The 14,992-nt window shown below is 56.1% G+C and overlaps 1 protein-coding gene across 2 annotated transcripts; it reads left to right on the forward strand.

Annotated features, from left to right (window-relative positions):
• On the forward strand, positions 1-7,858 carry ASB10 (ankyrin repeat and SOCS box containing 10). Of its 2 annotated transcripts, none has more exons than XM_082661513.1 (6): positions 1-449; positions 1,256-1,523; positions 4,219-4,738; positions 6,838-6,951; positions 7,211-7,396; positions 7,560-7,858. In XM_082661513.1, the coding sequence occupies exons 1-5, from the start codon at positions 179-181 to the stop codon at positions 7,394-7,396; spliced, it is 1,359 nt and encodes a 452-aa protein (XP_082517639.1). In that variant the 5' UTR covers positions 1-178; the 3' UTR covers positions 7,560-7,858. The 2 variants fall into 2 exon arrangements, with proteins under 2 accessions (XP_082517639.1, XP_082517638.1); XM_082661512.1 differs by lacking the exon at positions 1-449 and adding an exon at positions 772-1,095.
• Positions 7,859-14,992: the final 7,134 nt, after the last annotated feature.

The raw sequence follows: 14,992 nt of genomic DNA on the forward strand, positions 1-14,992 counted from the left end.
CGCTGACAGCTAGGATGTCTGGGCTATTCAAGGGCTATTTGTGGCGTGGCCTCTGTGTGCTCCCTGCCCCTCCCACACCGGACCTGCGCCTGGCTTGGGCCCAGCACCTGCCCACCCAGTCCGCCAGCGGCATCGCCCTGTGTCCTGCCGCTTGGGCTCTCTCTCCCTGAAACTGGCCATGCCAGGGAGAAGGAGCTCCCCTCCCCACTGGGGACACCGTCTGGGGTGCCTCCGTTCGGCCTCAGCCTGCCGGGTCTGGGGTCCCCAGTCCTGCCCAGCCCGGGAGGCCCCTCAGCGCTCGCCGCTGCTGTGCCGGGACATGGCGCTGCAGAACGCCCTGTACACGGGAGACCTGGCGCGGCTGCAGGAGCTGTTCCCCCCGCACAGCACAGCTGACTTGCTGCTGGAGAGCCGGGCGGCCGAGCCTCGCTGGATCAGCCACCAGAGGGGTGAGGGGCGGCCGGGGGACACGGGGCTGAGGGCGGGGGGCCTGGGCGGACCGCACCAGGCGCAGAGGTACCAGGTGCTTGAGGACGAAGTGTGCTCCCGGGCTGTTTCTCTCCCACCCTGAGGCTTGCCTAAACCTTGGCCCGGGAGAGAAGTCATGCGGAGCCTAGAATAGCTCCGGCTGAGCCCAGGGGCCAGGTCAGGCGAGGCTCCACACACGGAGACACTCTCTTTGCATCCGTTCCTGTCCCCTCCTCCTCTCCTCCTCTCTGCCTTTGGCCCCTACCTCTCCTCCCCGAGCCCCCAGCCCCCTTCCCCCACGCTCCCACGCTGCCCTCATGAGCTGGTCCCCAGAAGAGTGCAGGGAGCACGGCGAGCCCCCTGGTGACCGACATGCCCTCTGTGCCAGGCTGGTGGAGAAGCCCAGCGGAGGGTCCGCCGAGCGCCGGGAGGCAGGCCCGAGACCCATCGTCACACGCGCGGCCTCGGGACCCGCCCTGGCCTTCTGGCAGGCGGTGCTGGCCGGGGATGTGGGCTCTGTCTCCTGCATCCTCGCCGACTCCAGCACCGGCCTGGCTGCGGACTCCGTCTTTGATACCAGCGACCCAGAGCGATGGAGGGATTTCCGCTTCAACATCCGTGCTCTGAGTACGGGCCAGGGACACTGGGGGGTCTGAGCGGGAGAGGGAAGCCTGGGGAAGGAGCTCTGGGCTCCCTCTTCCTGGCCTCCGCCCACCTCCCCCGTTCGTTGCCTGGCAGCTCCTTGCCTCCCTCCAGGGTCTGAGGCCCAGGTCCCGTCTCTCCCTAGGACTCTGGTCGCTGACGTACAAAGAGGAGCTGACCACCCCACTGCACGTGGCGGCCAGCCGGGGCCACACAGAGATCCTGCAGCTGCTGCTGAGGCGGAGGGCGAGGCCAGACAGTGCCCCTGGGGGCCGCACCGCCCTGCACGAGGCCTGTGCCGCAGGCCACGCTGCCTGCGCGCATGTGCTGCTGGTGGCCGGAGCCGACCCCAACATCCCTGACCAGGATGGGAAGCGCCCCTTGCACCTCTGCGGGGCGGCCAGCAGCCTCGAGTGAGTGACCCCTCGCCTCAACCCCCATTCCACTCGTAGGGGAGGCAAAGAGACGAGCGCAGGGAGGATGAGGGAGCGCGTCGAGGGCTGGCAGGCCTGGTGAGCTGGGGCTCAGGTGGGAGTCAGGATGCGATTTCCCCCCAAGCCATCCTACCACTGGCCTGGTGAGCTTTGGAATGGCCTGTCCTTGCACCAGCTTCTGCCTCCCCAGGGCCGGAGGAGGGCTGTAGCAGGGCCCGGCTGCGTGGCTGGCACGGGGGAAGTTGTGGCTCCTTTATGGGGAAGTGGTGTAAAGTTTTCATTTTTCTGAGCTTATGTCCCAGGCACCGTGCATAGTACAGCAGTAAATAAGGCACGATTCTGCCCTCAGGGAACTGACTGTCCAGTGATCCAGATAGGCTGTCGAGGATAGCAGGCCCCCAGTTAGGGCCTGTGGTGGTCCTTGAGGGCAGGGTCTGGTTCTCAGCTTGGCAGGTCTGGCGTTTCCATATTGGCAGGCACCCTCAGATAAATGGGCTCGGGGACTGAGCCCAGCTAACCAGACTCACAAGAAACCAATGGCTATACCCAAATGTAATAATGTGTTATTTACTGTAGAGGACATTCCTTTACAGTGACCCAAATAATTGTGCCCTATGTGGAGGGGACCTTGGAGAATGAGTCCTCATAATTTTTTGATGAATCTGGAAGCCCAGAAAAGGGAGCCTTGGCAGATCTATGAACTAACTGTATGTACGACAGAGGCCTTCTCTCTACTGACGACACACCTGCCAAATTTCACATCTTGCCCCTGAATGGTGCCACAGTTTTGATCCTTGGGTCCCCCTTTCGTGGACCTTCTTCCTCCTGTTAGCCTCATCGGCCCTCAGAGGATTCTACCGACTTCCTCGTGTTATGGTTGGAGATGTGTTCTACATCAGCGTGGTCCAATACAAATACACCATGAGCCACGTATGTAATTTAAAATTTTCTAGTAGCCCTACCAAGGCATGAAAAAGAAACAGGTGAAATTCATGTTTAAATCGTGGCGAATTACACGTCACATAAAATTTACCATCTTAACCATTACTCAGTGCACAGTTCAGCGGCACTAAGTACATTCACATTGTTGTGCGACCATCACCACCATCCAACGCCTGAACCTTTTTAATCTCGCCGAACTGAAATTCTGTATCCTTTGAACAATAACTCGCCCTCCCCCTCCCCCCCAGCCCCTGGCAACTACCGTCTACTTTCTGACCCTATGAATCAGACTGCTTTCAGCACCTCTGATAAGGGGAATCACACAGTATTTGTCCTATTGTGACTGCCTTATTCCGTTTAGCATAACGTCCTCAGGTTCATCCAGGCTGTAGCACGCAACAGAATTTCCTTCCCTTTTACAGGCTGACTAATACTCCATGGTATAGATCACATTTTATTTATCCATTCCTCTATTGATGGACAATTAGAGTGCTCCCATGTTTTGGCTATCGTGAATAATGCTGCTATGAACATGGGTGTATAAATATCTGTGAATCAAGTGAAATTAATTTTAATAATATATTTTATTAGCACAATGTATCCAAAATGTCATCATTGGGCTTCCCTGGTGGCGCAGTGGTTGAGAGTCCGCCTGCCGATGCGGGGGACGCAGGTTCGTGCCCCAGTCCGGGAAGATCCCACATGCCGCGGAGCGGCTGGGCCCGTGAGCCATGGCCGCTGAGCCTGCGCGTCCGGAGCCCGTGCTCTGCAATGGGAGAGGCCACAACAGTGAGAGGCCCGCGTACCGCAAAAACAAAAAAAAATGTCATCATTTCAACATGGAACCAATATAAAAAGAACACATGAGACACTTTACATTCTCTTTTTGTACCAAGTCTTCAAAACTGGTGTGTATTTTGCACTCACAGCACGTCTCCATCAGGACTAGCCGTCCTGCAAGGGCTCGGTGGCCGCACGTAGCTGGTGGCCACTGATTGGACGATGCTGTTCTATGCAATCCCACATTCTTTGGCCGTGTTTCAGCCCAGGCTCCCTGAGATCACACTTTGTGACAATCATTGCTTCCTTTTTTGAATAAGCAAGTGTATTTTTAAAATTATTTTGGAGAATTTCAAACATATAGAAAGGTGGACAGGATAATATAATGAGCCCCCACGATCCACCACCATCTATGCCACCCACTGTCCCCACCCAACGAGGCCATTATGAACTCTCATGCTGACAGCTTTTCAGGCATTGTCTTATATGCCACTCACAGCAACCTCTTCGGTCTAGGTATCAGCAATTATCCCCATTCTATAGATGAGGAAAGTGTCACTCGAAGACGCTAAGTTCCCTTAGCCTTGAATTTAAGGGCACACATCTTGGCAGGCGTACACAGTCTTCTGAGAGGACCATCCTGGAGCAGATCTGGCGGCCGATTTTGGTTTTGGTCTTTCTCCCACTGCCCCAGTTTCCATTTGTGCTCACTTCTGCGTCCCCTTCCCCCCTCCTCCTCCCGTCCCAGCACGCAGAGCCCTGGCTTGAGAGAGGGCACTAAAGATGCTGCAGGATGTTGCTGGATGCCCAGTGCCAGCCAGGATGGAAGGAGCAGACAGCACCAGGAGCCACCCAAGGGTCCCCCCAGGTTTGCTTTGCTCAGACCGGCAGGAACACAGGGGTGAAGGTCTGCACCCCGTTTTCCTCCCCTCGGCCGTCTCGCCCTAACTAGGTGTGCAGAGCTGCTCCTGAGGTTTGGAGCAAAAGTGGATGGTCGGTCCGAAGAAGAGGAGGAGACCCCTTTGCATGTGGCCGCCCGGCTGGGCCATGTGGAGCTGGCAGACCTACTTCTAAATCGGGGAGCATGTTCCAATGCCCGCGATGCTGAAGGCTGGACCCCGCTGCTGGCCGCCTGCGACGCCCGCTGCACGTCCCCCGCTGACGCCGAGGCCACCACCGCCCACTGCCTCCAGCTGTGCCGCTTGCTGCTCTCGGCCGGGGCCGACGCCGACGCTGCTGATCAGGACAGGCGGCGGCCCCTGCACCTGGCCTGTCGCCGAGGCCATGCGGACGTCGTGGAGCTGCTCCTGTCCTGCGGCGTCAGTGCCAACGCCATGGACTATGGGGGACACACGGCCCTGCACTACGCGCTGCAGGGCCCGGCTGCAACCCTGGCCCAGGGCCCCGAGCACACGGTGCGGGCGCTGCTCAACCACGGTGCCGTCCGCGTGTGGCCTGGGGCTCTCCCCAAGGTACGGGGCTAGGGCCCGAGGGAGGGCAATGAGAGCGAGGGCACGGGGAGACCCAGACCTGTGCTCCATCTTGCTCTGGGTGCAGCTCCAAACTTGGGCACATAGGTCAGTACTTTGTCTTTCATTCATCATGTAAGCAAAGCCCAACGGGGGGCAAACAGCACACCGGCGGGAGGGGTGTATGCGTGTGTGCGTGCACACACGTATATACACTGTGTGTGTATGCATATAACGTGTTTGTACGTGCGTATGTGTTTGCATGTATGTGTGATGAAGGGAGACTGAGGGCACTGGGGCCAGATTATAAAGGAGCTGAAAAGACAGAAGGAGCCAGGACTGATGAGGGTGGCAGGGAGTCGTTTCTTCATCAGCGGAGAGAGCTGATGAAAGAAGCATTTAGGAGGCTCCCCCTGGCAGTGGGACCCTGAACATGAGACACTCCAGGCACAGGAGACGCTTGCCCAGGGCAGAGTGATAAGCCTGGGTCATGAGGTTCAAGGCCTCCTGACCATCTGCAGATGGACATGGTCCTTGTTTCCAAGAGCTTAGCAGAACATACACCACCGAGACCAGCAGCTGCTATCCTGGCACCAAAGAAAAACACCTTTCGCTGTCAATTTCCAATCTCTGTCTTATTTTACGTTAATATCCCCCGAGGTGGGTTCAGCTTGCAGACCTGTGCTACCGAGGCACTGGCAGGGGACACTATCCATGCTGTGCCGTGTCTGGAGGGGCTCTATAATATCACGGAGGATGCTGGACCTGGGGTGGGGACCCTCGTTCTCCAAGGAGCTGGGTCAGGATGGGTATAGGGCAGCAGGCGCAGGTTCCCCGCCCCACCCCCGGGCTTGAACCATCCAGTCCCGTGGGGTCCTGGACTCTCCCTGCTGTCCCTGCCTCTCTTCTTCACTCATAAACCTAGAAGCATCTGTCTAGTTTCCTAACAAGACCAAATAGTTAAACAGCCCGAGAGTTCGGCAGATTGGTCTCCCCTTTGGGAAAATACAAGAAAAATCAACAATTAACACTAATTAATCTCCTATTAACACCAGATAATTAGGAGACGAGCAATTCCCTGTAATCTGACAGTGGTTCTGACAGCTAATGATTTCCCCTTCGGGGAAGGGGTGGGAGAAGGAGGCAGAGCAGCAAACGGATTTCCTGGGACCCCACTGCCTGTCCCTCAAGCCGTGTTCTGTCCACACGGCCTTGGGGACAGGCTGGCACGGCAAAGTGCCCCATTCGTCCCTTCATCTGGCCTCCACGACATCCCAAGCGATCAGAAAGTCGGCATTCATCTCCCACAACCTGCAGCTGCTCCAGGCTTGGCTGGGGTGCCTGTCCTCCAGTGAGGAACCCCTCCCTGCAAGGAGGCCTCTATGGCCACACCTCCAGGCTTGCATTGCTGGAACTACAACTTGGGCAAGTTACTTAAGTTCTCTGTGCCTCAGCTTCCCATGTCTGTAAAATGGGGATAACCTTGTAGGGACGAGGATTAAGAGTCAACGCACGTGAAGTGCTAAGAAAATATCTGGCATAAATTATGCACGATAGAAATGCTAGCTGTTGTGCTCGTTTCCTGTCGTGGCCGTAACAAAGTACCACAAACTGCGTGGCTTAAAACAGTAGAAGTGTATTCCCTTTCGGCTCTGGAGGCTGGAAATTTGAAATCCAAGTTTAGGTAGGGTTGGCTCCTTCCAGAGGCTCTGAAGGAGAACCTGTCCCAGGCCTATCACCTAATGTCGGGTGGTTTCCCACAATCCTTGGCTTGCTTGTAGATGCATCGCTCCAATCTCTGCCTGTGTCATCACATGACATTCTTCCTGTGTGTCTGTGTTCTCTCATAAAGACAGAAGTCATATTGGATTAGGACTCACCCCAATGACCTCATTTTTAACTTGATGACATCTGAAAAGACCCTATTTCTAAGTAGGTCACATTTATAGGTACTGGGATTAGGACATCAACATACCATTTGGGGGACTCAGTTCAACCCACAACAGCTGTTCCTTGGCTGGCTGGCCATCCTGCGTGGACGGACAGGGTACCAGCTGTGTGTGGTAACCCCTAGAGCATTGACGCAGCTCTGCCCCCTTCAGGTGCTGGAGCGCTGGTGCACGTCCCCGCGGACCATTGAGGTCTTGATGAACACCTACAGTATCATGCAGCTTCCCGAGGAGGCCGTGGGCCTGGTGCCTCCTGAAACTCTGCAGGTCAGATTCTAGGACCCTGAACACACACTCATTCAGCCTGCCCCAAGAGACTTCTACTGCCTAAAGGGAAGCCCTGTGGGTCCCCCCACTCCGCCCCACAGAAGTTACTCAGAAAAAGAAAACTCACATTGGGAACACGTGAAGCACTCCCTACTTCTAAGAGGCTCCTGGAGACCCACTGGCCACCAGCCTCCCCTCGCTAGGAGAAGTAGGTGCCACGTGTCCAAGACTCCTTCTGAGACCCTCGTTCTGCCCCCAGAAGTACCACCGTTTCTACTCCTCCCTCTTGGCCTTGGTGAGGCAGCCCAGATCGCTGCAGCATCTGAGCCGCTGTGCCCTCCGTGCTCACCTGGCGGCCTGCCTGCCCCATGCCCTGCCCCGCCTGCCCCTGCCAGCCCGCCTGCTCCGCTACCTGCAGCTGGATTTCGAGGATGTGCTCTACTAGGTGAGCCCTGGGCTCTGTGGACAGTCCCAGCCATTGGGGGCTGGGGTGGGGGAGTGGGGGGAATGGGTCGGAGTCAAGAGAAGAGTTGGGGGCAGGGCCCTAGACAGAACCACCCAAATTCCCAGACCACCGGACGTCTCTGAATCCACATCTCTCCTTTCAGATGTCCACTGCCTTTTGAGAGAGTCTGAAAGCAGATGCCCCATGCCCTAGGGGATGTCAGCCCACGGCTTACAGCGCCTGGAACTCAGGACTGAGTTGAACGGATTCAGGTGGAGGTGGCCCTCTCAGCAGGAGGTCCAGCTCCACAGGCAGATGTGGATGTCATCATTCCCACCAGGAGAGGCAGATGGGCCATGTGGCCAGGTGACATCTGATGGACAGAGAGCCGGGACTCATGGCAAATGATAGATACTCCTCTTGGGGTCCCCTGAGGCCCCCTCCAGCTTGTCCAAACCCTGTATGCACATTAAAGATCTCCAGGCCTCTGTTACTCGGTGCTGTCTCCAACAGCCCTTCCTCTGAGCTGGCTGGCCCACAGGGCACTCGAGATGGGCAGATTTATGGAGTCTCCCTGGATCTACCCCATGGTGCCAGCTGCATGGCATCCACTAGCTATTGAGGGACCCCAGGCAGACCTGCCCCTCTGGCCCATGCTGTGGGGGAATAGCCACCAGGTGAGATAGTATCAGAAAAGGGCTGAAGGAGAGCCAGCCAAAGGACAGGGGCCAGAGGACGGGGGGAGCAAAGAGGCTTGTGTAGGGCAGAGCCGCTGCGGAATGAGGCAGCGCAGACAGTGGGGCAGGATGGTAAAGGCAGCCTTGGGGTTGGGCAGTGAGGTGAGGGTCAGGAAGACAACGGGAAGGTGGGTGCACAGGCCAGCGAGCACCGCAGGGTAACCACAGTTCAGGTGAGAGTGAAAGACCCAGGTTTAGAAAAACCACAACAACTCTACCTACTGCCTGTCCTGTAGGTCAGGGAGCGCCAGAAGCACACCTGGTTCCTGTCTCTCCCGTAACTGCTCCTTCAATTAGGCACTGAGCTGAGAGGTAACACCCCTGGGTTCTAGTCCCAGCTCTGCCCTTAACTTGTGGAACAGAAGTCTCGTCCCTTCTCTGGGCCCAAGTTTCTGCATGTGTAAAACAAGAGACAAGGAGAGAGTCCCTTAGGGTCTTTGCAGTACCAGGATTTTAAGAACTTGTAGGCGCCCCGCCACCCAGGAGGCAGCCTGCAACCACTGGAGGGAGGGGGAGCTGCTCGGAGCCACGGAGCAGCCAATCCAGTGCACTGTGATCCGTGACGTCAGGGGTCGCCGGACGGATTTCCCCGGGCCCCAGAGTGCGCACGCGCCGGAGTTCACAACTTTCCCACCAGCCGCTGGGAGCGAGGCGGCAAATGGCGGGGCCCAGAGGGTGCGAGGCGGCGGGGGCGGGGCCTGGGCGAGACCGACCGCGCGGAGCTCGCGAGGGCATCGAGAGGGCCGCGGAGGTGAGTGGACCTTGATTCCCACCTGGCCTCACAGGCCTTGGGCTGACCGCCCCGTTTGGGCTTCCACGTGGGGGGCGCGGGGCGCGCGACGAGGATGGGACCGCCCGACGGGAGGGGCTGCGCCTGGAGCCCAGGCCCACAAGCAGTGGGGGCCGACCGAGGCCTGGCCCCTCATTTGTAGACGCTCCAGGCTGGGCCAGTCCCCACAGGCCCACCTCACAGGGGAAGTGGGCGCAGGCGAAGAGACAGGGGTGGGGGAGCGGCTTCTGGCCGGGCTTGTAGTCACGCGTGGTTCCGCTCACTGCTTGGGGCCTTCCCCGGGGAGCCCCGTCTTATCCCAGCTCGGGGTCCTGGGGAGAATGCCCCCCTGGCCATTCGTTTGTTTAGCAGAGGTTTGAGTGCCTCCTGTGGCCTGGGCGCCGGCGACACAAAGGCCTGTCTCTCTGGTCCCCACTAGAAAGTTCACTCTACTGGGGACAGAGACACTAAGCAAACAGATGGGAAAGTAGCAGAGTGATAAGCCCTTCGCAGAGGAATTCCCCGGTGATTGACCAAGAGTGACTGGGAGCTATTTGAGTTCAGGTGACGTGGAAGCCTCCTCTTTGAGTAGGTGACATTTAACCTGAGGCCTGAATGACAAGGAGGAACCAGCCGTGTGAGCGGAGTGGGGAAGAGAGGGGAGTGACATGAACTGATTTCTGTTTTCAAAGATGGCTCTGGCTGCGGAGTGGCTTGGGGGAGGGGAGGGGAAGGGAGGGAGGGGAGGGGAAGGGAGGGATGGGGGGGAGGGAGAATCAGAGACCAGTTAGGAGGCTACTGGAGCAGTCCAGGCAAAGATGGGAAACAGTAGGTGAGACTTGGGACTCTTTCTGGAGACTCATTGGGACTTGTTTTTTTGTTTTATTTTTGTTGTTGTTGTTTTTATTTTTGGCCACACCGTGCGAGAATGAGGGATCTTAGTTCCTGGACCAGGGATGGAACCCGCTACTGCCTGCAGTGGAAGTGCAGTCTTAACCACTGGACCACCAGGGAAGTCCCTCAGTGGGACTTGTTGATAGAGTGGATGTGGGGGGCTGAAGGAAAGCATAATGCAGGATGACTCCCCTCCCCTTTTTCTTGGTGGAGCAAAACTGGATGGATGGTGGTGCTAATTACTAAGGCGGGGAAGATGAGAAGAGGGCAGGTGGTGAGGGAATCAGAAGGTCTGTTTGGGAGATGTAAAGTTGGAGCTGCCTGTTAGACGTCTCAAAGAAGCTGTGTTACATGGTCATTTGGATCTATGAATTTGGCATTCAAGGATAAGGACAGGCCTGGGGATATAAATAGGGAGAAAATGCATGTGTTTGCATGTGAAAAATGTTTAAAGCTCTGTCCCAAGAGAATCCTGACTCTCAAGGGGAGGACTTTCCTGAGAAAGTCCTGTTTATGCATTTTGATGGAAATTCTAGTTAATTCCCATCCACGTCATTCATTTTGCGTTTGCTGAGCCCCATGGTTTAGGCACTAGATACACAGCTATGAATGAGACCTGCTCCCACCCTCAGTGAATTTTCCATGTAGTCTGAGAAACAGGTGTGTGAATAACGAGTTCAAATACAAGGGGGCAATGAAGTGAATGCAAAAGACATGTGGTAGCAGGAGCTGAGGGCCTGAGGGGGAAGACAAGGATAGGGGCGGGGGCCTGGGAAGACTTCACAGAAGGTGGGGTGCCTCTCCAAGAGTGATTAGAAGGGGGAAGTGTTTCTGACCATATCTGGAGAGCACTGGTTCCTTGCCAGATGCCTTTTTAAGGAGGGAGGGCGTTAAGAGGAGAAGGGCAATATGGAGTGGTCAATATGAGAGGCTGCTGCCCAACTTCACGCATTCTCCCCTTAGCAAGGCAGTGTTAGGAAGGTCCCTTGTGGGGTTAGACATCCAGACACTCTTACAAGCCAGGGCGCTTCCTCCTCAGCCTCCTGGCTGCGGGTCCCCGCGGGCCCAGAACCTCTCCCCGGTAATTGCTTTCCGTAATGTGTTTGCTCCAAACCAATTTCACGCCTCCGTGAGGACTCCGCCCTGCACTGGAGGCGCGGACCTCCCCACCACCAACCTACCCGCGTGTATCACGTGCGCACACACAATCGGCACACATTTAAGACGATACACACGGTTCAAGTACCTGGATACAACCAACATACATGAACCTACGTGTGTGCATACTAGACTTTAAGACTCTCGTGTACAATCCCCCTGCCCAACCAGTGCACTCACAGTTAAGTCCCCTGCAGCGCCCAGCGCGCTCGCCCTTGGACCGCTCACCTGGTGGTGTTCCTTTGCCCTCGGCGCGTCTCCTAGACTAACGCCAGGGGGCGCTGCAGTACTCCACACCTCTTTCGAGGTGACGCAGTTGCGCGCTGCTGCCACCAGAGGGTACCCGCGGCAGAGCCCGACGTTCCCCACCGTAAGTGGACACTGTCCCGCCAATGAGTGAGGCGAAGGTATATTTGGATTTGACGTAAGAATACTTCGTTCTTTCTGGGTGCTGGTTTCCAGTCTGTGAAGGGGAGGCCAGATGATGGGGTCGACATAGGCGCAAGCAGAGAGGATAGATTCAAAATAAAATTCCTCTGTAGGAGCATTTCCCCAACTGGTGGAGTAGTGAGATGGGACAAGCCAGCACGTGGGCAGTTAAAGAAGCACTTGTAGCCTTCCATTTTAGACAGTGAGGGGAGGTGCTTACCTACATGGGCCTGTTCAGGGTTTCAGTAGGAGAACCGCAGAGTTTTCTTCTCAGTAAAGAAAGGAGCCAGCTCTGTTCAGGTTTATGGTGACAGCTTCTGTCCTTGGTACTGATGGGAGAGTAAGAAGCACTGGAGAGCCACTGACTTGGGGAACTTCCATAATTGACCGCCCTGCTGTTCTTTGTCAGTTTAGTGCAGGAAGGACTCATCTGGAAGGTTATTTCCTCATATTCACTTGATCCTTGCACTGGCTGTCTGACAAGGCAGAGTAGATATTAATTGCTGTCTCTCTTGTGGATGGAGAAGTTAAGTCAAAAAGGGACCAAGGTCACATGGCCCAGAGAGGGGTTAGAATAGGAACTTAACTTCAGGTCTTTTTACTCCAGCTAAGGCTTTTTTCCTTTTACCATGCAGCCTCAGTTCCCTGGTCCATGAAGGGGCAGGGACAGGAAATGGGCTGCTTCCGTTGCCACTCTGTATGTGAGGGTTTTATTCTAGTTTAGCTACTGAATGTCGAGGACTGTGCAGAAGTTACACTTCATGACCCCAGCACGGCAAGGGGACAGATCCAGGACGAAAATGGATTATAAAATACAGTACCTAACAAACACACACCACCAGGGCAATACCAAGTCCCCGAGGTCTCACGTGCCTCATTTCAGAGTTGGTGGCCCACTGAGATTTGTTGGCAACAAGCTTTAAGCCTGTACTCTCTGTGCCAGCTTGCGCAGAGAATTCCACTTTACTGAGTATAGTTCTGGGCAGTAAGCTCTTGGCTTGAACTGGGTGACACACATCTTCAAGATCAGAGGGTCTTTAACCTTGAGTCCTTGACAATGCATGATCCATTCTATCCCACAAAAGAGTGACAGGCCTATTAAAGTGGCCTTTTACTGGGGGGGCTAGTGGGAGGGAGGTGTTTCAACATCCTTTTGAGCTTTTGGAATTTTGTACTAGGTGATTTTATTACCTATGCAAAAAATGAATGCAGTTGCTTTAAAAATGGCTCTTCCTTCAGCTTTATTTGATTGGTGGTGTTACCGCTCATACAGCTTTCATTTCAGTGATTGTGGCCCGAAGTTCCCTTGGTAACTTTTCCAGCCAGTAAGCCTCTATTATGTACCCAACACTGTAAAGCCATCACACCGAGTACCGACCTCTCACTTTTTAAGTAAAGTACACTTTAAAAAAAATTATTTGTTTATTACTATTTTGGCTGTGTTGGGTCTTCGTTGCTGTGCACGGGCTTTCTCTAGTTGTGGTGAGCAGGGTCTACTCTTGGTTGCAGTGTGCGAGCTTCTCACTGCGGTGGCTTCTCTTGTTGCGGAGCACGGGGTCTAGGCACGCAGGCTTCAGTAGTTGTGGCGTGCGGACTTAGTTGCTGCGCGGCATGTGAGATCTTCTCGGACCAGGGCTCAAACCGCAGGGCTCGAACCCATGTCCCCTGCATTGGCAGGCGGATTCTTAACCACTGTGCCACCAGGAGAGTCCCTACAATACACTTTTTTTTTTTTTTTTTTTTTTTCGGTACGCGGGCCTCTCACTGTTGTGGCCTCTCCCGTTGCGGGGCACAGGCTCCGGACGCGCAGGCTCAGTGGCCATGGCTCACGGGCCCAGCCGCTCCACGGCATGTGGGATCCTCCCGGACCGGGGCACGAACCCGCGTCCCCTGCATCGGCAGGCGGACTCTCAACCACTGTGCCACCAGGGAAGCCCTACAATACAGTTCGGAAGTCTGGTCTTGCATACTGGTACCGTGCAATGCTTGGTTAGTTTTACAAAGGGTTCTGAAGAATATCTTTAGGAGGATGGACAAGGGTTACCGTGGTCCTTTAGGATACTGTTCCCAGACCTGAGTTAAGGCACCTCTTCTTTCTCCCTGGAGCCATCTTCCCACCAGACTTGTCTCTCAGAAGTTTCACTGAGTTCAGTGTAGAGCCCAAGATAGATCAGGACTGCATGGAAACTACCCTCTTCTCCCTTTACCTCTCTGATGCACTGTCAGTCAAGCATAACCAAAGAAGGTTTCCTTCTAGGGTCCCACCCTCTTCTGTCCCACTCTGGTGACAGTGTTTTTCAGGGTGCTGACTTCAATACGTCAGCCTGACATGAGTGGTGTTCACAGGCCAACACAACACTCCTGATGTGAACAGAGGTCACCGAGATGCAGAGTTCCTACCTGCCCCGCTCTCTCTTGGAACGCTGAGACTCTGGTGTAGGTTTTCCTCCTCACCTAAACCAAATAACTTCTTCTGTTTAGATTGCCTCTTCCTAAACTTGCCTGGCTATTCATTTCAGCTTGCTTGGCTCTCCCTGGCCCCGCCTGCATAACAGTTTCCCAGTGACCAGATGACCCTCATTTAGCTGGCCAGCTTGCTCTGCGTCCTGAAGCTCCGGTCACCCTTCTTCTGTTGACTTTCCTGTCTTAAGTCTTTCTTGCCCACTGACCTGAGGCTGCTATCAAGCAAAAGTGCCCATGACTTTTGCCTCCAGATTGACAAGTCTACTTCTGGGAATCAGGAGGACGGGGAGGGTAAAAGGCGCCGCCATTTCTGTGTCGGAGAATGGGGGAGGTGAGCAGAGTCATCTGCAATTAGCGGCTAATTAGCGCTGCTGACCCTTGGGGCTCATCAGCGCTCCTGGGGCCAGCCCCCAGCAATCAGCCAGGGCAGGTCGAGAGTGTCAGGCCCGGGAATGAATAGGGCTCATCAGCGGCGCTGGAGTCGGGGAGCCAATCAGGGAAATTAATAGCGGAAGAGAGGGAGAGAGAGCGAGGGAGGGCGACCGAGATTGACAGACAGACAGACAGACAGAGATACAGATTTAGGCGAGAAATGAGGGAGTGGGAAATGGGAATCATCAGATAGGAACAGGGATAGAAACGAGGGCAGGAAAGGGAAGGGTGGGAGGAAGATGGAGGGAGAAGGGTGAGAGGAATGGTAAGTACTTGACTTATAGTGAGGGCACTCGAGGAAATTACCCGCAGAGGCCAGAGTGAGGGACTCAGGGAGTGCGCGACGGAGGGGGAGTGAGGAAAGGCCAATGCCAAGAGGCACCAGGGGGAGAGTGTGAATGCGGGCTACCGAGGAGGAAAAGGGTCCGAGCCGAGGGGCCCAGAGCCGCCGCGGCCGCGGAGGAGCGCGTCCCCTGCCGTCCCCGCCTCGCCGCCCCGGGGGGCGCCGAGGTCCCGTCCGCCCGCCGCGCCTTGCTCTCGGGCCCGCCCTGTCGTCCGCCCCAGGGGCCGGGGAGGGGGCGTCGGGGGCGGGGGGCACGCTGGGGGACTGGGCCGGAGTCCGACGGAGGGCGGCGGCCCGGGGCGGGGGTCTCTGTGGTCCGGCCGCCCGCCCGCCGCCGCCGCCGCCGCCGCCGCCGCCGCCGCCGCCGCGCC

The sequence above is a fragment of the Grampus griseus genome (assembly GCF_964374135.1).
Source record: "Grampus griseus genome assembly, chromosome: 9".
Classification (NCBI taxonomy): Eukaryota; Metazoa; Chordata; class Mammalia; order Artiodactyla; family Delphinidae; genus Grampus; species Grampus griseus.

Excerpts from the sequence above, each read along its gene's own strand:
- ASB10 (XM_082661512.1), top strand. The coding sequence starts at position 786 with ATGAGCTGGTCCCCAGAAGAGTGCAGGGAGCACGGCGAGCCCCCTGGT. Across the intron at positions 1,096-1,255 it reads CTTCAACATCCGTGCTCTGA|GACTCTGGTCGCTGACGTAC; the intron begins GTACGGGCCAGG and ends GTCTCTCCCTAG. Across the intron at positions 1,524-4,218 it reads GGGGCGGCCAGCAGCCTCGA|GTGTGCAGAGCTGCTCCTGA; the intron begins GTGAGTGACCCC and ends CGCCCTAACTAG.